Consider the following 21,724-nt stretch of genomic DNA (forward strand, 5'->3'; position numbering starts at 1 on the left):
TCATGATTTTTACAATTTAGAATCTACACTATCCCAGGATGCTTCCACATAAGTTTCAGCTTTTCTGGCCCAGTGGTTCTTGAGAAGAAGATTTTTAAAGATTTTTCCTATATATTTCAATGTAAAACTTGGATTCCCTATTGTGGCCCCGCCCTACCCCCGGGGGTCATGATTTTTACAATTTAGAATCTACACTACCCCAGGATGCTTCCACATAAGTTTCAGCTTTTCTGGCCCAGTGGTTCTTGAGAAGAAGATTTTTAAAGATTTTTCCTATATATTTCTATGTAAAACATTGATTCCCTATTGTGGCCCCGCCCTACCCCCGGGGGTCATGATTTGAACAATTTAGAATCTACACTACCCCAGGATGCTTCCATATAAGTTTCAGCTTTACTGGCCCTGTGGTTCTTGAGAAGAAGATTTTTTAATGACCCCACCCTATTTTTGTCTTCTCTTGATTATCTCCCCTTGTGAGGGGACTTGGCCCTTCATTTTAACAATTTAAATTCCCCTTCACCCAAGGATGCTTTGTACCAAGTTTGGTCAAAATTGGCCCAGTGGTTCTTGAGAAGAAGTCAAAAATGTGAAAAGTTTACAGACGGACGGACAGACAGACAGACAGACGGACAGACGGACAGACGGACGGACGGACGACGGACAAAATGTGATCAGAAAAGCTCACTTGAGCCTTCGGCTCAGGTGAGCTAAAAAGCTGGTAAATAAAAAAAAATTTTTACCCAAACAATTGTGTATGCATGTACACTGATGAATTAATTTTTTTTGAAGCACTAATGAACAAATTTGTCCATGCAATGGAAAAGTTTTATTCTGTTTCAGAAGGTGAAAAACAAATTAAAATCTTGCAAAAATAGAGATAACATATTTTATTCACCTTAAAAAAATATATCTTTTAAAATAAGTTAATTTATGCAGAAGATTGAGCCCTCAAGAACATATGCATATTTAATATATGAAATAATATATATCGAGAGACTCTGCAAACAAAGTGGTCTATTGTATCATATGCAGCAAGAAAAATAAGCAGAGCAAACAAATTAGTCTATATTGCATCATGTGCAGGATTAAAACTGTTACATCTGCCAAATGCCTAAGATGGAATAAAATGTGATTGGCTCAGCAGTATAAAGATCAATTGTTCTGTGATTAATGTACCGGTATTACACATAATAATACACATATGCATAGTGTGATTACAAGACTTAAGACTCTAAGAGTGGGTTAAATTTGAAAATACAATACTTTAGACAATGTTTAGTATAATGACTAGGCACATAATATTGCTTCTAGCCTTAGCCTTTATAGAGTCATTACAGTATTTCACTTGAGGTTCACGTCAAATCATGGCTGACGCAAAATAATTCCCGAATCTTCCCTTCCGTTTCGGGCATTTTAACGCGAGACTGGAGCTGAATTTTTTTTATGAGATGAAAAACAATATGTAAACTTCCTGTACTGACTAGATTTATTATAATTTAGGGCGTGCTGATTTTTCTATATACTGTATTTGAGTGGGGAGTGATTAGGTCCTGGACTTGATTTTCAAGCACCTGCTCGACTTCGAACGAAACAAACTTGCGTGCCTTGCTGGATGGCTATGTATTTTTTGGTACTAAAATCTTTATAAAGAATTGTTTTACAAGATCTGAAAAGGAAACTTCTCAAAGTTTGTTTTCAATTAATACCACCTACTCAAAGTTGCACATTTTTGGTAAGAATATATAGCAAAATTTAATACTGTTGTGCAACCTTACTACAGCCATAAATCACTCAATACACAATTCTAAGAACACTGCATTGGGGCCCTTGTATGTTAGGCTTTTTTCTGATGACAGCTTTTTGCAGATATTATGCACAAATTTTTTCCTTGATGTCCTTGGCGACAATATCACAATTAATTAGGCCCACACCTCGTAATAATTGCAAATGTACGTCAGTGGCCAAAATGTATTACAGCTTTAACGCCTCAATGAGGTAAATTAATGATGACACTAGCAAAACATGGTCAACAGAACTTGTAATCTTACATACTGTCTGAGGTCATTAATGTGCCTGATAAGCTGTAACAAGGTTAAGATTGGCTGTGCTTTGATCACCTTTTAGAGAAAAGATGTCAAGAAAGGCCCCAGAGAAGTTTAACAATTTTGACCCAAATTTTTCTAAGCTGTATAGGAAGTCTGGTAATCTTCAAAACACTGTTTGACAATTTAAAATGACACCTCTGGAGTTCAAAAGTTCTAAACCTCTTCTACTGCTTTAAAATTAAAAAAAAAAAAACTCTGATGAGACTGTAGCTCTACAGCTTTTTATTAACAAAGTAGAGAAAAGTAGCACTTTGACTTGAAACTACAACCACAGCAATAAATAAAATAATAATCCTTGACTTAGTCTCTTTTTGTGCCAAGTTCAATTTCAATTGGACAAAAACTGTAGCCTTTTGAAAGAATTTCATAAAATTTTTTCAATTTTTAATGACCATTGTAACACCATTTGTTAAAAATCAATAAAATAGTGAACTCTACTCGTGTACCAAGATTTATTGCAATTGGACCAAAACAGCAGGAGAAAGACTCACAGAAATTTCTTTTTATAGTAACTTTGGCAACACCATTCATCAAAATCAGCATAATTTACTTTAATATAGTCTACTTATGTACCCAGTACCCAGACTAAAACTGCAGGAGTACTAGCATTTTAAAAGAATTTCAAGAAATTTCTACTTTTAGTCACCATGGCAACCCTGTTTATAAAAATCAAAAACTGATAAAAAGAAATATGTTTACTTGTGTACCAAGTTATACTGAAATTGGACCAAAACTGTAGGAGGAGGAGCATTTTGAGAAATTGTTTACAGACAGACTGGCAGACACCTTACTTTCACATAAGCTCTTCTGGTCTCTATTCAGTAGAGCTTAAAACAAGCAAACAGGCAAACAAACAAAAATGTTAAAGAACTTTTTATCGCATAAATTCACACCATCAACTGTAGTTCTAAATTCTCTGTGGTCAATTGACTTTTGCAGTAAATTACACATACATTTTATGTTCTCAGGTATAATTTGAAAGCACAAAATTAGCATCAAGGAAATATACTTTCAAAATTCAAAAAAAAAAAAAAATTGTTGATTAATACTGATTGGTCACCTGTTCTACATTGAAAAAGATTGACCTATTTAGGGGTTTACTGACAGTACTACAGTAGAGATACATTATCAGATGATAAACTACAAACTCATTTTTCTATCATTATCCCATCCAATTTATATCTTTCCCCATAGAGATGAATTATAACAATGTCTATTATTCACATAACATTAGAATTTTTTTTTTATAAAGACCAGTTATATAACTTCTAAAATTAATAAAAACAATGTCCAATACCAATCCTGTAACTTTTACTTATTATTCTGGCTCGTGCGGAAATAGAAAAAACTATGTCGGACATCCAAAGAAACAAGTAACTAATTAAAATTAACCACTTTTTGTTAATTAACCATTAAATAATCTAGATCAGTGTGTCAAATGTCAATGAACATTTACCTGCACCTTTTTTTTTCAAGGTCATTTTTTGAGGTTTTCTTCAAATGATGGAAAGCAGAGGAAAGTTTTCTAATTAAACTTTCAATCTATTAACATCAATTTAAACTTTATAATGATAGAAAATGTCTTCTTTTATTAGTGAATATAATTTTTAAAATAATGAAACAATGTAACTTTTGTTAATTTTCAGCAGTTCATTAAATGAAATTATATAACCTTCAAACAGATTTCCCAGAATTAAAAGTGAAAATTCTCATTTCATCTAAATTTTACATTGTTTTTACATTTTTAAAATCAGAATGACACATCGAAAAATTAATTAAAATGCTTGCAAGCGGTGATAGACAAACCTACATAAGATGAATGCTCTTTGAAATGAAGATAGATTAAAGATTAACTGAAGGTATCTTGTCACACAGATCGTGACAGGATCTCACTCCCCATACATCAACAAATATTGTTAAAACCTGAGAATTAACCAACAAAATAATGGATTTTTTCCTTTTAAATCATGCTCACGTGAGAGTGTTGGCTATTGTTAGAAATCATATGATACATTTAAGAGACATACTTTTGCTCCTATTAAGACTATTTATGAAAGCCATTTTTAATTCTGAGTAAAATTTTATGAAATTTTGTAACATATTTCACTTAACAATAAAATTTATGCACATGATTATTAAAATGCCAAATCATGTCTTGTTCTTGCAGAATATTTATCTCAAAGTTTTTACTCAGTCCCATCGAGTTCGAGATAACAAGGTTTGACTGTAGTTATTTAAATAAACAGACAAATACTGATAGCATGCCTTAATCTATAGCTCCCATCACTGATGTATTGCAAAACATCATTAATATTCAAGAATTTGGTTTTAACTAGGACATTATTATTGACTTCAATATATACGGCAGGGAAATTTTAAAAGTGAACCAGAGTAAGAGATTGATCACTTCCATTGACATCACGGCTCTAATATCAACATTTTCAAAACTTATTCATATTAGCGGACAAAAAATCCATGCACTTTGCAGAACTTGTTTTTCAAAAACTAGAATTTCAAATAACAATGTTTACGAAATATAGAAATTTAAAAAAGGAATCATTAATCTTGATGGAAACCTTGAACACAGAGACAACATATCATTTTAATCCTAATGATATGTATTTATGAAGATTAATGTTTTCTGGCTTTAGGACTTTAATATGCATTTGCTTTCTGAACCTCAAGCAAGGTGGAACCTAACATTCTATCTTCTTATGGGTGTTGGTCTTGAATTTTGTCATTAATGTTACAATGACACAAATATTTATACATTTTTTGAGGTCTTGTTTCCTTGTAAACAAATATTTATTCCCTTATATAATTCCAACTTCTGTTTTTAAAAAAAAAATTCTATGCACCATGACTGAAAAACTACTAAAGGTATTCATATAGTCTTTTATATGCATCACCATTTTCAATATGCATCAGTAATACGAATACTAATTTCAGGACAAATACATGTACTTCAATGCTAGATTTAAAGATTATTTCCTCTATTAATTAATTATAAAATATGCTTTATAAATAAAGAACAATCACTTAAATAGTTCAGCTGAATTTATAAAATATATAATCCTGTTTGACACCAAAAAATGCATTTTCCAAGAAATCTACGAAATACCGGTGGTTTCCCCCTAGCTTAAAACTATGTCAGCTTGAGAATGGCATGTTTAACAGCACCATCAATTCACCACTGACAGTTCTCTTCCAGTCTTCTGCTCATCTGGTGACAGTCACTGAACAACAAAATATTGTAAACAGGAACAACATTCCAGGACCTGATTTACCACACACCGGTAAATCAACGAAATAGTAGGTTATATCGATAAAATTCCAGTGGATTTTCCTATGTATTTTGTTAACATGATTGCTGTTGAACTAATGACAATTTCTGTTCTATTAAGAACACTTTTATCAGTTAAAAGATTTCATGATTTGATTTTATTGAGCACATTTTCAAAATTGAAGACAATTAAATCACTTTGAAATTCATATGACTAGCTTTAATTTGCAAAAATGGCTTGTTAATTTAACATCTGTTTTTTTGGCATCAGACATCAATTCATTATCAAATTACATCACACTTTGATCCTTCTACATGATATTTGAATTTAATTACAGCTGTGTATTGCAGTGTTTGAAACTCACTGCAAAATTAGATAGACATGCAGGGCTGACTGCTAGTAAAAGTCGTCAGCCCTCAGGGTGCCAAAGATCTACTCGCCCAAGAAAATAATTGTCTTTTATAAATTTGTTTTTAACGATTATGTGACTTGAACCATGTCACCATAACTTCAAACCAGAATCTATAGACTGATGAATTCTTCCTCTTGGCTTGTTATACTTTGCTACATGTACCGATACTATTAGTTGATATGAAAGAGATTTATCAGATATATGAATTTTAATTACAAAAATTTTAACAGGTCCAGCTGGGCATTCAATACATGCAAATTTGTTTGCCCACTGCAAAATTTGTGCGTCTCGGGCGGTCGGGTGCACGGTTATTTCAAACACTGGTGTATTGTACAAATTAATTGCCAACAACACAAATACAATTGAGGCTTCATTCTCAAAGCATACTAATACAAAAAATAAATATGCCGTTTGCAAGATTATAATACATATACATGCTAACTAAGCACAGAATGTTACATTTATCCACTTGAAGATATTCTCAGATATCATTTCTAATATCTCTTATACTTCTAAAAAAGCATAAATTAGGAAGTTATTGTTTTCTGTCATATTTCTACATTAGTTTTACCAGTAAATGTGTTTTGGCCAAGCCAAGAACTCTATATGCTTCAAGTTCACTCATATTTTACCCAGGTGCAACTCCTGGTCAAGTATCTTATCAAGGACATCTTTTACATACATTACTTAGTATCCATCTGTAGACTACAGTTCGTGAATTCCAAGCATCTATCCAAAAGTTCAGAAACCCCAAAGACTACACAGAAGGTCAGAACCCCAAACAAATGTACTATGATAAAACACTAAACAGGTACTGTTGTGTGCAAGGAGTACAGTTAACTGCAGATGTCCTTGTTTATATTACAAACTCTGTCATGTTAATATTCTCAAATTACTTTGACTTAGTCTAGACATTGGTGGTTAGATCTAGTAGGCCTACTTCTTGTGACAACATGCATACGCTTGTTTCAATAATTATCCCATCTTTTCATGATGAGTTTTGTAATGGATGGAGTAGATTTAGTTGAATATTTCATTTGTGGTATATTTACATATATATTGTGACATATATACACATTTTTGATCACCTTCACTTGTATCTACACAACTTTGCTCATGATACAATAATACCTTCAGAACTCAAGTTTTCATATAGAAAAACAGGAACATTCCTTCAAAATCCTGAGCCGTCACAGTAGCTCAGTCGGTAGAGCGCTCTGTGATCGGAAGGTCATGTGTTCGAATCATGGCCGGCCGCAACTGACCAAAGTCGATAAAAAAATAGGTAGCAGCTGAAGTGAAAGTTGCATTTCTTTCAGATGGGACCTTAAAAACTGAGGCCCCATGTCACAGTAGGAGTTGACGTGATAAAGAACCCACATTGCTCAATGGCCCTGAGTGCCGAGTAAAGGTCTAAATTTGAAGCCCTTCACCGGTATATGGTGACGTCTCTATATGAGTGAAAAATTCTCAAACGGGACGTAAAACAATAAACAATCAATCAATCAAAATTCTGAAAACTTAACATTGGTGTTTGATTAAATATACTGACATTAGTATATAGATATTATTTCTTATACCAATAGATTTCCTTCATCTCTTGAGAAGAGGGGAGGGGGGACCTGAAATTTTCAGTATCATTCTTCTAAAGCATAAAGTGTCTCTCTTTTTTTAAACAATCTTTTGCTCTATCATTCACGAAAAATCTATTCTCATTGTGACAAAGTGCTTAGCAATTGTTAAATCTGTCAGTTTTCCAAAATATTTTGGATTTTCTGACAAAATATGTCTGGATTTTCCTTCCATGTACAATATATCAAATACAAAAACAAATGCAAACTCTTCTATCAAGTTTCCACCCTAATAAACATTATCCTATCTTGCATATAATACCTCAGTGAATAGAAAAACAGTTGAACAAGCACTTTAACTTCAAGGATGTAAATGAATTATTTCTTCATTTTTAAGGATTGTTGTTTTTGTCTTCTTTTTTTTTTCTGATTTACATTTCATTCAAATCGATAAAATGTGAATCAACTGCTCAGCGATCTTCAATGCAACATCTTGTGGAATTTCCATGATTCATACACCCCTCAGGAAAAAACTAACCAACATTATTGCTGCAGCACTTTACATAGATAGGCTAAAAATTTCCATTCAATGAAAGAAAAACAGGTACTTTAAACATCACTGTGGCACATATAACTCACTGTCGAAAATAATTCTTTAAACTGTTTATGTTTAAGAAATGAGTGAATTGAACAGTAGTTATTTTATATAGGCTAATAAAAAAAATTAATATAATTAAGGACTGTTTAAGTCAAGTAGTGTCCATGCAGTACAGCTAAGAAGTTGTAAATTTATATATATATATATATATATCTTGTTTACAAACAATAAAGCTTTCTGTCACTTCATCTTTATACAGAAAATTTGCTAACATACACAAAAAAACCAGGTCATCTGACCACAAACTGTCCAGGGGTCATTTTGTCCACTATTAATTGATCTCGTCCACCACAACAAAATTAGATGAAAAATTGGCTTCTTAACCACTCTGGGAAAGACAGCCAAGTATAAACACATATTTTCTGATGGGACAGGGAACCACAATAATGCATAGGACTACATGTAGATGTTTCCTCAAAAAGAAATTCACTATCTCAACATAAATGGTCTCAGACTATCTCCTTTTATCATATGAACTCTGCCATTACCTAGATTTGAAGAGCAATGAATTGCAGATATCAGCATTACAACTTCTTTTAATTTTAGCTGTTGTATAAGAATTACCTAAGTAATTCCATGTTTCTATATATTTTCCATCTTCCAATTCATCAACAATTGCATGTGTCACTCGGATATGACATCTTAATTGCAACAATATTTTAAGCCTGTTTGTAAAAATTCATAAATCGGAAGAAACCGTCGTCGCACAGGAGACATGATCAATAGCTTCTGTTCTAACCTTAACTTGTATGATCATACTACAAAAGGTTTTTCATGCATAATGCATGACAAAAGCAATTCATTTTTCACTGTCTTTTTCACACCATTTTGAAGGAGATAACGTCAATTTTCTAGTTGTTGTGGTTCTCCAAATGTGTTCCGCTCAATTAACATATGGATAGACTGATTGTTTAGCTTGATCCTGAAAAAGTAAGGTGCCGTGTAGTTGAGGGTTTTTTGTACCTACCTCAATGGTTTCCGGAGAAAAGTACTTGTTCTGTTCCCAGAGGTTCAATAACTGAAATGAGAAGCAGAAATAAATAAGTAAAATAAGATCATACTTCAGCCTTGTTCTGTCCCCAGAGGTTCAATAACTGAAATGAGAAGCAAAAATAAATAAATAAAATAAAATCATATTTCAGTCTTGAGAGGCTTGTTTTTTGCAGAATTTTTTTCCCTTTTAGTTGAGGCTGCAGATATTGTTCAAATGAAATGTTCCTTGAGTATAGTAAAAGTCATGGAATGTCCTAAAAGCTAGCTAGCTTAACTGCTACATAAAATGCAAAGCAAAATGAAAAACACATGTATATTTATTAAAAACTGAATTGAAAACAAGAAATAATTCAGAAGCATATATGCCCCCCCCCCCTTCCCCCATGTGGCAATATGTATTAAAAAGGGCAAAATGATATCTCCCCCCCCCCCTTTTCAAGGGGTTCATAAATAGTTACAACAGATTATTCACAATCATTTATTATAAACTTTGACAAATATAAATCTTCATGCATTATATTTTTCAAAATGGGTAAAAAAAAATGACAATTGCATTACATGAGATCATGTGATTATGACAGTACAAAACAAATTTAAGTTTTGTTGAATCACATACTGGTACTAAATTTGTATGTGGTCATCAAATTGCACTTGTTAAAATGTCAAAATCTATACTTGTTCTCATTAACAGATCAAATTTATTTTGCTTAAATAAGTAAATCATTGGGTGGACAGGACAGAATATTCTATTAGCTCTGTATATATCACTGCATGCATAAAATATTACACACTTATTTACCCAAAAATAATAACCCATCTCTGTGACAATAAACAGAGATCTCCAAAAATAATACAATCTCTAAGATTCCTTTGTTCTATTCAGACTCATGTGATGTTGACTTCATGGTTATTAATGAAGAAGCTTTCCATTTCTTGCTGCTGTGACGTTAACACTGAACTTTGCTGTTATGTAATTGTATATCATTCACCGCGACAGGCCCATGTCAAAGATTATTTTCTCTGCCTTCATTAAAGTCGTACTAGGATCTTACCACACCAGAGTTTAAGCGAACATCTTTCTAAATTCTTAAGATCTCTCAGAATCCATTAATATTATTTTCATACATTAAAACTTATGTAAAAACGCATTTATTTCTTACAACATAAATGTCACCTTAATCGTAACCACCCAAATTTGCATATGTGTACTTGATGCAGTTGATTTCAGATTTCAACAGAATGCAAAATTGCAAGTAACGGTATGTACTACTTAAAAGAAAAAAAAAATGGGGGGGGGGGGGGAGTTGCAAAGTGTGTTTTTTTTATTTTATTAATTACTTTTATGAAATTTCATGCAACAGTGCATTTTGTTTTGATTGATATTTTTTAAATCATATATTCATATAGTGTTTTTCACTACATGTATTTACCTTATTAAGTTTTTGCTTCTTGTCTTCCTCAATCCCTGAACTTGCTGTACAGAATATTGGAACCACTACTTTTTCCAAACTGATCTTTAACTCACCAGCATTTTTTCTTATGCTGCAAAGGTGCATAAGATAAAAAAGAAATGTAATTTATCATAATCATTATGACAACAATCAATAAACTTATAGCCTGTCATAACAGCCAACATTGGGAGGAACAAATGTTGTGAGTAGATTTTGGACTTACCAGTGGTGTAATAGATCATTTATTAGGTAAATCAAGTGTAAGCGCATCTCAAATAATGCATCCTTGGATGTGATCCTGCGTAAAAAAGACACGAAGAAAACATCTAATTATCTAGTAAAGTAAAACTGTTTAATTAAAAGGATTATCATACATGTACAATTAGGTACAGAAGAACTTGCTGATCTGAAACATCATAATATCTATCAATACCAGGAAAAGCTTGAAGTAAGTTCACATTCCAAATTGAATTATACATGCCCAACCTCAGTATCTTGATTATTTCAAAGCTTTTAGAGAGTTGTACAGTAAACTTGGTTATAAAAGACTTGCTTAGATCTGTTATAAGGAATTTTTTTAAAATCCTGTAGAAGACTTTTCGCTATGTTTCTTAACCAGATGTACAGAATTTTGGTTATAAGGTCTTAGGAAAGAAAATTCAAGGTTCCAGTGATTTCTAACACCCAGTTTCCCTGTACCATGTTGAGATTTCAAGATTTTGACAGTATGAAGGCATTGAGACACAACACTCACCTGAATCATCCTTCTCATTAAACAAACATTTAAATGAATGTAACTATGAATGTAACTCCTAATTGTGGTCAATGATTTCAACAATTTTATTTAAGTATATGTATATTGATTGAGTGTTGATATCAATTTTACAAATTGTGGCCTTTTTGTTTTTGCAGATGTCAATAAATATATGTATGCCCCAGCGGCCATTATATGAACAATTTTGAATGTCCAATGTTCTTGAGAAGATCTTTTACAGACCCCACCGTATTTTTACTATTCATTTCCCTTGGAAAGAGGGCATGGTTCTTCACTTGTTCGATTTTGAATGCCCTTCACCTAACTAAGGATGATTTGTGACCAGTTTAGTTGAAAATGGCCCTGTGGTTCTGGTGAAGGAGTTCAAAATGTGAAGAGTTTACCGAAGAAACAGACAGATAGACAGACAAAAGACAAGTTTCAATCAACCTTTGGCCCTGGTGAGCTAGATAGATTTTATTTTAGATTTAACCTAATGTTTAAGATATGACAACATGACTGATATGCTACATGACAGAATAGTTAACATTAAATGATGACAAAATTACAATGTTATCTAAATCCACAAAATCATATTTATGTCACAGGAACAATGCTGAAATGGTAGTTTGTGGACAAGGAACTCAACAAAACCTTGCGGTTTTAACAGAATAAATCTATGTTACATTTAATAAATTAAACTGCCAGTGATTCTTCATATATCACGCATATACTTTTTACAATTGTAAATAATTCTGTATAAATTACACCCTAAACAAAAACACAGAGCCTGGAATCCTTGCATTGTTTTGACTGAGGCCTTTGCTACTATAAAGCAACTTACCTACGATATAAGGGATATTTAAAAATAAAAGATATAAGGCTTATTTTACTTTTTAAAAACTTTTGGCTATTGTTTTAAGAGATACATCCTCGGCTTCACAACTCTTTGCTTTAGGGAAATAAAGAAAAAGATATACACCTTATATTTGACTAGTGACACATTTAGGACATCCATATCTCATATAATAAAACGTCACAGGTAATGAAGCAAACACTGTTATTACTGTTAATAAATAAGTGCTATGCCAAAAGTTTGCCTTGTGTATAATATTTTTGCACAAGGTTTTTTTTTTTTACTCTCTCACTTTCTGGACAACAAAAAATGTGAAATTTTTGTTGTTCTATCTTTACGCTCTCAACAGCACAAAAATTACCAGGAAGTTGCAGTGTAAAATTGGAAGAATAATGTTTTGAAAAATACATGGGTATTATTATGATGTAAAAGCAGAAATATTATCTCCCATCTCCAATTAGTATGCAGTGTTGATTAAAATCTTGGATTAGTAAAATCAGATTCTAGGAATCTATATATTGCACCACTACCTCTAAATCAGACATGCAAACTTCAGAATTACACTAAACTCTACCCATCTACATGACATATAAACCAAAAGCATCAAGGGGCAAAAATAACACAGCAAAGCCATTTTAGTATACTTTAATTCAGCCATATTAAGACCAAAAAGAAGTCAATAATGAAAAGTCCATCAAAATATTGACTTGCAATGACAATTAATTTGATCAAGCTAATTAAATAATCTATAAGCAATTAAAAAAAACAGATTTTTAAGAATGAAGAAATTATAAAGGCCTCAAATGTCAAAAAACATTAATGTTTTTATATTCATCATAAAAATTAATGTAAAACAAATTTTTAAAAAATCTTACACCTCATTTAAAAAAAACCGTGGAATTATGTCAAGTGGATGAAGTCTGTTAGTCACAACACTAAGATACCTGTCTCTCTTTCTAAATTCACCTACCTATTAAGGCCAACATTGGCTTGTACCAACCTTTTTTGCAAATATTTCGCAACAAGGTCGCAGTGCTTTTCTGTGGCAGTACAATGCTGAAATATCCAGCTTTTTCCATTCTAGAAATAAACAAAGACAGTAAAGGATTCTGATTGATTTTTGTTGTCAACAGCTTTTTTCCTGATACAAGTACTATATCTTTTGTATTTCTTTTTTTCAATATTGATCATATGTTCTTCTACTTGACTGTTCAAAGAAAATGACTTGGACAAGTTTCTTTGTTCTAGAACCTTCATAAATCAAAATGCTTTCAGTTTCATTTATTTTTTCCAAGACTTCTTGCTATTGAAAGAACATCTGGGTTTTGTCATTTGATATCTAAAATAACATGTTCAAAAAAATGATTATTATACCTTATGCATTAAGTTCTAAAAGTTATAATAAAGTCTTCACCTCATCTGATCATATTGAGAAATTTTTCACCTTGAAAATCATCCAATCATATTGTAAAGTTGTAAGGTAACAAAATTAAATTCACACCGCTTTATTAAAATAATTATATGTATTGTATGGTGTACATGAATATATTTCCTACTTATTGTTATGAAGCCAATACATCAAGTCACTTAATAAAATTCATACATAACTAGAAAAGTCCTACTTTTCTTGACATAATGTATTCAAGACTATCATACTAAAAAAAATTAAGCTGACATTTCTGCGGTGAACATATATTGCAGTAATATCTAGGACACCAGCTTAGATGTGATATAGTAATTCTGTGGATCTTTTACATTGTAGGAAGAATATATAATTATCACTTCCCTGTACATCTCCAAATCTTTGTAAATTCTTTGGACAAAAGATCTAGACCCTTTCTATATTCAGTCCTAATTCAATAGTTAGTAATTACTGGTCCATACCCATAAAGTATTTACTGAAGGTTTTATTATCATTAGATAATAGTATTTTTAAGAATTCTTAAAACAACTTCCATGTCTCATTTCATACTCCCCTCCCCATAAACTCACATTATCTGAACACAAGTCACCTCACAAAATACATGAGAGCATTTATTAAAAAAAAAAGTTCATAATGAGAAAAAAATTTATTAAAAAAAAAAATCATAATGAGAAAAAAAAAATCAGCTCAAGGAAAAGAAATACCCAGTATACACCATTAATATTGATTCACATGATCTAGCTTTCATGTTTTAGGGGGGAAGGGGGAGGGGGGCTATACCCTCCGCTCAGATCCTAAATCAGTAGGTGGGAGTTAATTATTCCAGCACATTCATAAATGCACACTAAACTGGCCATCATAGACCTTCACCCCTTACATCAAGGAAACCTTATTTTTGTCTTTATAGACTTGTTGACAACAAGCAGGAGTAGATTTATGGCACGTTTTGTGGTTAACACTAATAGTTTCTGCCGGACACCAATATGTGTCTGATGGTCATATGATGGTCATCTAATGGACAACTCCTACACTACTTCAGGAAGTAAAAAATATGACTGCAAGACCCAATAAAGGTCAATTTTTACAACTTTGGGTTTTAAGGTTATGTAGTATTTATTGGCACTATATCCATGTAAGGAAACTTGAAGATATATATATCATTCAGCGTACGTCACTCCATATCATCTGAACCCAGCAAAATCTTTTCAAAGACAGCACAATTCAAATTAATCATTATATGACCAATTCATATAAAAGATTAAATTTAGTACATTTACATGTAGTGGAAAAATCCAAAACCTAGCATTTTACAGGTAAATCAAGTTATTTGTAGACTGTTGATATAAAGGCTAACATGATATATAGGAGTGAAACGGTTCACCGCGGTATCGATTCACCATGGTATTTTTTCTCGGTTTGATACACGGTGCAAAATCTCTAATTTTCGGTTCGGTTCATTTTTCGGTCGGGATCGTTATTCAGTCGGGTTTGGCATAAGGTAAAACACGTTACTCAGTATAAATAAGTAAAATAAACGTTAATTTTTGATGACTGATAGTTTGTAAAATAATTTTTGACAGTCAAATAATTCTAATCAATTTCTTCTAGTCAATTTGCAAATAAAAATTCGTAAATTAAGTGACTAGATTTAGTAAAAGAAAGCATAAAACAAGGTTGAATTTGTTTCCTTTTATCAAAATGTATCGTATCAAAAATAACCGTACCGAGACAAAATTATACAATACGTATCGAACCATGAAGGAGGTGTATCGTTTCACCCCTAATGATATATCAGAATACTTTAAACGTTCATTAACGTCATTGTGCATGTTGTGAGCTTACAGAAAAAGTACAAGTGTAATCTAGTGCTGTACATGTTACCATGCAAATATCCCTAGAGAGACAATAGCTAAAAGGTGTGAACTTCAATCTGAAATTGTGTTTGACTTTCAATAATCCTTCTGAGGGCCCCATGGCAAAAGATTGACCTTTGATTTAAAATTGCCCTTTATTTTTATACTTAAACATGCTAAAGTGCAAGCAGCCTGATCATTGACACAGACCATGAGAGAAGACAAAATCCAAAATCAATATTTCTGCAGAGCCAGAGAAAGAAAAAGGAAAAAAAGCATGAGGTATTTTACCAGGATTGCATCCTTGGTGCAGGAGTCAATGATTGGCTGAACTGTGCCATCCAAATCCTCCATTTTAATGTCACATTCGGCACACAGTTTCTCCAGCTGCTCATTTCTAGACTTCACTATGGCCTCTTCTATCTGAATCTGTGAAGAGAAATTTGTTGATCATCTTAATGCGAATCCACTGAACAAAATTTAGTAGCTAGTATCAGTTTTCTTTACCTGAATCTCAAAAAAAATGTAGTTACCTGACTTATTATCTATTAGAAAGAGGTCTCTGAAGATACTCTAGCTCTACTGGTTTAGATTTACTGACAGGGGAAAATAGGTGATTACAAAATTTTCTTTTCAATTTTCCATGATTTTTTTTTATCTTGTGCTCACAGACAGGAGAAGTAATAACATAGTTTTAGTAGGAGTGAAACAGTTCACAGTAAACAGTATTTTTTGTCAGTTTGATGACATGGTACAAATCTCCATTTTCGGTTCAGTTCACTTTTCCGTCTGTATCGTTATTCAGTCAGAAAGCACGCTACACAGCATGATTAAATTTTTAAAGAGTGATTTTTGAGGACTAATAGTTTGTAGAATAATCTTTAATAATTAATTCATTCTAATTATGACTTTAGCATGTTTCTCTGCTAAGTCATCATACTTTATTTCAAAAAGATAATTAGAAAGGAAAAGGGGGATTCTAAAAAAAAAAAAAATTGGAATGACCTTGAAATTGCAGGTATGGCCTTGAAATAAAGTCACTACACTGTACATGTATATTCGAATATTGGTTGTACGAATATTTCAAAGATCTCATCCTAGACAGACAGACAGACTGATGGATGAAATACTGCTATTTTTCTACATGAAATAGTTTTCCTTTGCTTTATATGAACCTTTGCCTTAGATGTATCCCACTGAGCATTTGTGTGGTGATATCCATCCGTATAAAGACCTTTTGTTATTGGTATTTATCACAGCATCATGCACTTTCCTCTAACAAACATGGCTCCTAAGTAGAGGCATGCTGATAAATCTTGCAAAATCTCAAGAGGATTTTAGAAAAGAAGGGCAATGCACATGATTTGCTCACTAAGTAATTGTTCTACAATTCCCTTGATTTTTTTTTTTTTTTTGGAATAAGTTCATTTAGTGTACATTAAGTAAATTAAAGAAGGCCTTGAAATCCTAGGAATATATATTTTTTTCAACTAAACCCCATCCCAACCCCTAAAATGGTTAAAACTTGACAAATACCTTGGAATCATCAAATTTTGTGGGAGCCAATTTTTATGGATTGCCTAAATTTAACAGGTTCTAGGGGACATAATTTTGTGCCTTCACTTATATCTATGAAAGGAAAGATGACTCTTAACACCCCATTTATTAATTCGTTGAGGATGGGAATTCATGGATGTAGGGTACCCATGAATTAAACTAATTTTGAGCCATCAAAAAATCTAATGATTCTACGGTATGTCAAATGACTGATTTCTTGACGGTGTTACATTTTCATGGATTAAAATGGTAATGAAAATGATGTTCTACTTTCAGTCAACAAAAATATGTGAATTTGGGGTTCTCAACTAAAAAAAATGTAGTTGGTTGGTATTTTTTTTCTTCAAATAAATGACTTACTGTGAAGTAGTTCTTCAAACACTGTAGAAGCAAATTTTCGTGGGGATAAAATTTCTTTAATTTGTCACCTATAGGCTATAAAGGTTTTGTAGGCATTCAATTTCATTGTTACGAAAGTAACCCTCTTTAATATATTGTAATATAAAAATTTTGTGTGGGATTTAATTTTGTTGATAATTGTTAACAACAAAATAAATGAAATTTAATCCCCGACAAATATTTCTGCATTTACAGTACATCAAATTAACATGGTGTGGTTTTCAAATACATCAAATACATCAACTAAGTATACTCATCATAAGGTATTATTATTTGCCTTTTAAACATCTCTAATATTTCAATCTGCATGGTTTTTGTTGTACTTTTGAATGTCTTTTTCATTTGTTTTAAAAATTCAATAACCTGTGGAGTCATTACAGATAATTTTTCAGCTGCTGAAAAAAAGAGGGGGGGGGGGGTCATATAATTAAAACTGTACCTGGTAAATGTATATTAACATATTTTACTTTGCTGTTTTGTCTATGAAATGTATCTGATGATGGAATAAACTTTCTAGAAAAATTTACAGGTTCATTTAAATCTTCATCAATTAAACATTCAGAAAAAAGTTTGGTTTTTACATAAAATACTGCGCTTGGGTATTCAACCTGCTATATTCCCAGACTATTTCTGATATGTCTACTCTAACAATAATCATTGCTTCTTCAATTGTCAGATTCAGAGACATAGCAAGTTTTAACCTATCTAAATTCTATATTACATAATATCATGACTGATAAATTTCAATTATCAAAAATGTTGGAATATTATTTATTTTGTCCAAAACTGTACCTGTACTCATTTCCCCTGACCTCTCACTGAGAGGAATATTTCTGTTCTTGGAACAAATAAATACTGGCCATGAAGTATTACTGTAATTAAAGGAACTGTGTGCTTATCCCAACCATGAACCATGTTAAGAGTTTCATAAACTAACATACTATATATTGGAACTTGTCTAACAATTAATCTTAGTAACCAAAATTCACATGTGATATATCCATCTCTATGGTTATCACAAACCTAGTCTCCTTTTAGCAAAGTGCTGCCCTAATTGCAAACCACATATATACTGAGTTTGGAAACGCACATTTTATGGATCAGCACTGATCAGTTTATTTTTTGCTTAGTGGTTTTCTTACAGCATTGAATACCATACAACAATGGGGGCAAATAGGAAAAGACATACAATATCATGCTGTTCTCATAATATTGATATAACATGCAATATTGATATCCACCCACACCGATTGTATCTTCACGTCATTATCATAAAACATAAATAAATTTGCCATATATCCAAATGTTTGTCTCCTTAAGTTATCAATTGATTGTCAGTTGTCTTTCAAGAATGTCAATCATTCTTAACTTATTTTCAAAAATATTAAATTAGTATTCAACACAGGTTTCAGAAAATGTTATGCATTAATCAGTGACTAAAACAAAAGGACAGAATTTAGAGGTGCAATGTACAACTTAGTCAAAATTAAAATGAGACTACTAAAATTGTTTTGAAATTCATCTGTATGTAGAGCAGTAAGTAAATTGTTCATTTTTGCATTGTTAAAAAGTTAAAGATTCATTTTTATTTCAAATTCACAAAAAAATTATTATTTTGGCAATAAAATTAACCAATGATATTTTGCAAACAATCATCCTGCACTGTAAATAATTCTAAAGCATGTGCAATTAAAAAGTAACTAAGAGGAAAAGTGCATGAAATCTCATTAAAAATGCATATGCACCCTTGTAAAATACCTTGACATTTTTTGAGAATGTAAGTTTTTAAAATTTATTGAGACGATTTAAAGGTCAGTAAAATGTAGTGGAATTAAATTAGATTAATTTTAGACCTGTTGTTGCTGTATGAAGCTCTGGTACTGTGCTGCAAGGTTTTGTTCACTCTGTTGTATTTGTTGGTCCATCATCACTTGGTGCTGAGCAATCTGTTGCTGCAGGTTTTGAATTTGTTGGTTGGCCTGTGGAGGTTGCTGCCATGGTGCTGTCTGAAGGGCTTGTTGTGTCATCACTTGTTGCACCATTTGCTGTTGTTGCACTAACTGTTGTTGTTGTTTCTTGGCCACTAAAGGAATAAATGTTTTAATTAGAAAACTCAGAAACTAAAACATCCCTTCAAAGAATCTCTTTGCTAATATCTAGAAAGCAAAAGATTTATAAGTTTACCTGCTTGCTCTGTGGTAACTTTATATTGATAATAGTTGAAGAACTCTCCGCCAAAGAGAAAGGAAAACTTTGGATTATCTTTTTGTTTTTGTTTTGTCATGTGTTCAAATTCTGGTCCATTTCTGGCAACAAACTGGGCCAGTTTATCAATTATGTTCTTCAGGTCATGATCTGGGGAAAAAAAGTAATGTTGATATAATAATTAACAATCATGACTATGTTAAACTTATTAACAGATTACTCTTTATATAACTCTTTAGAGTAAGGGGATAAAATTCATTCCCATTCCCTGTAAGACTGGTATTTTCCAAATTAACATTAAAAAAAAAAACCAGAATGGATTTCTAAAAGTTAATACTTTTTTTGTTCATACAGTGGCCATATATCATACCAAGAGGCACATTTAAAGACACTATTAGATTGCAAATCTGATAATAATGATAAAAACCATCTTGTGCAGCCAAAAATTGCCCATGTTTTAATTGTTTTGTTTTTGGTGTTGTGGGGTTTTTCTTGTTTAAATATTTAAACAAATTTTCTAAACTTTTATTCTACTGTCATTATATAGTTAGATATTTTATATCCTTTCCTATTTCAGAGTAAATAATTTTATAGTTAGATATTTTATATCCTTTCCTATTTCAGAGTAAATAATTTTTGAAAGTCTTATGATAACTTTTTTTCACTCATATGATTTAATGTATGCTTCCTTTGATATTTTGTGCTAGTTGGACAACAATATTTGAAAGTATGGTTATTGAAATATTCCAAGTTCCTACATAAACCAAGGCTAGCAGGACTTAACCAGCAATTACCAAGGGTCGAGTAAGGATTCTACTTCTAGTAGCGAACAAAAAGTAATTTTGGAAGAGGTAATCTCAACTGAGATGAATCCAGGTGGTTTCGCCCCTATTACCTGTTCGAGCTGAGTGGTTCCGCGCCGTTTCCCTGTTCGCCCTGAGTGGAATCGCCCCGAGTGGTGTTCTTCAAACATACAGTGTACTTGATGTTTATTTAAGCAAAAGGCGTTTTATCAGTGCATGTTAAGATTAACATAATTATTAAGCACTTCAATAAAATTTAATTATGTCTATGAGTTGCCGATCAATACTATAAACGTCAAATTTTAACAATAGATGATACAAACTTATTTTCAAAAAATCACGAACATGGAAAAAAAACAACGTAATTCCTCTATGTTACAATATGTAAAATACATAAGTTTATAGTTTAATCATTTCAATTTTATTCCGACAATCTCCATGCATCTTTCTAAAATGTTGATCTAAGTAGATTTATTTGATTAAAAATGTTATCAAATAGGTGTACCATGTCATGCCATGTAGATCGTTTTAAATACAATAAAAACTTTTCCCATAGCACACACGCAAAAACCACACACATGAAACATTGGAGATTTGTCATAGCAAACTGCCAAAATATTTGACACCTTTAATTACAGGTTACAGGTATAATTGGGGCAAAACCACTCGACTCGAAACCACTCGATGCGAAACCACTCAGAGCAAACATGTAATCGGGGCGAACCCACCCGTTACCACTGAGATTAGCATCAGTTTGATATCTGGACTGATGCTTTCACTGAATCTCTCAACAGTCCTTCATAATTCATACTCAACTTTGGCCAGATTAAGCTACTGATAAACACCTAAGGGACAATGCTGATTGCTTCAATTATTTTATTTATGTTTAAGTTACTCAATATTACTGTACTTTAAAACTGCATTGCTTTCTCTCTAGGACTAGGTATGTAATTATAGTGTACTCCACATAATATTTATTTCAAAAAAATAGTACTTGGTCTATATATAAGTTTTTATCTAATTAATAATGTTTACATTCTGGGAACAATCCCCTGCAGCACCTACTTGTATGGGGACAGGCCTGCCCGCCTATGAAGTTAAGACATTTGATTTTTTGTATGTTTCTTGACTGCATATATAACTTGTAAGCATGTCTTTCAAAAAGAATTTAATTATTCTTCCCATAACAGATTTTTCCCTGTTGAACTACATCAATTTTTACCTTCTGGTGGCTTGGGGAGATCCATCTCCAGTCCAGACACTGGGACAGACTTAGAGTTAGACTCCACTCTTTTCTGTTTAAATTCCTTGTTGATGTAGCTCTTGTGTAAAAAGGTCTTAAAACCTTTACTTAAAACGTTTTAAAGACTGAAAGAATATGGTAAGAAAAATACAAAGAC

At 32.1% G+C, this 21,724-nt stretch overlaps 1 protein-coding gene across 3 annotated transcripts in view; it reads right to left on the reverse strand.

Moving 5' to 3' along the window:
• The window catches only part of LOC133190419 (calcium homeostasis endoplasmic reticulum protein-like), a 74,050-nt gene that overhangs the window by 24,455 nt on the left and 27,871 nt on the right, over nucleotides 1-21,724 (reverse strand). The window contains exons 1-8 of one of the 3 annotated variants that reach the window (XM_061326046.1): nucleotides 21,547-21,613; nucleotides 19,501-19,671; nucleotides 19,170-19,399; nucleotides 15,652-15,789; nucleotides 13,085-13,164; nucleotides 10,698-10,772; nucleotides 10,454-10,565; nucleotides 8,998-9,048 (exon numbers count right to left, since the gene is read on the reverse strand). In XM_061326046.1, the coding sequence (XP_061182030.1) occupies nucleotides 8,998-9,048; nucleotides 10,454-10,565; nucleotides 10,698-10,772; nucleotides 13,085-13,164; nucleotides 15,652-15,789; nucleotides 19,170-19,399; nucleotides 19,501-19,671; nucleotides 21,547-21,571 (882 nt within the window). In that variant the 5' untranslated portion in view covers nucleotides 21,572-21,613. Of the gene's footprint in view, nucleotides 1-8,997; nucleotides 9,049-10,453; nucleotides 10,566-10,697; nucleotides 10,773-13,054; nucleotides 13,165-15,651; nucleotides 15,790-19,169; nucleotides 19,400-19,500; nucleotides 19,672-21,546; nucleotides 21,614-21,724 lie in introns of those variants that run through there. The other 2 variants (XM_061326045.1, XM_061326047.1) reach the window with 2 other exon arrangements.

Source organism: Saccostrea echinata, unplaced genomic scaffold (genome assembly GCF_033153115.1).
Source record: "Saccostrea echinata isolate AGI-Se365-2 ecotype Australia unplaced genomic scaffold, CSIRO_AGI_Sech_v1 ptg000022l, whole genome shotgun sequence".
In the NCBI taxonomy this organism is placed as follows: Eukaryota; Metazoa; Mollusca; class Bivalvia; order Ostreida; family Ostreidae; genus Saccostrea; species Saccostrea echinata.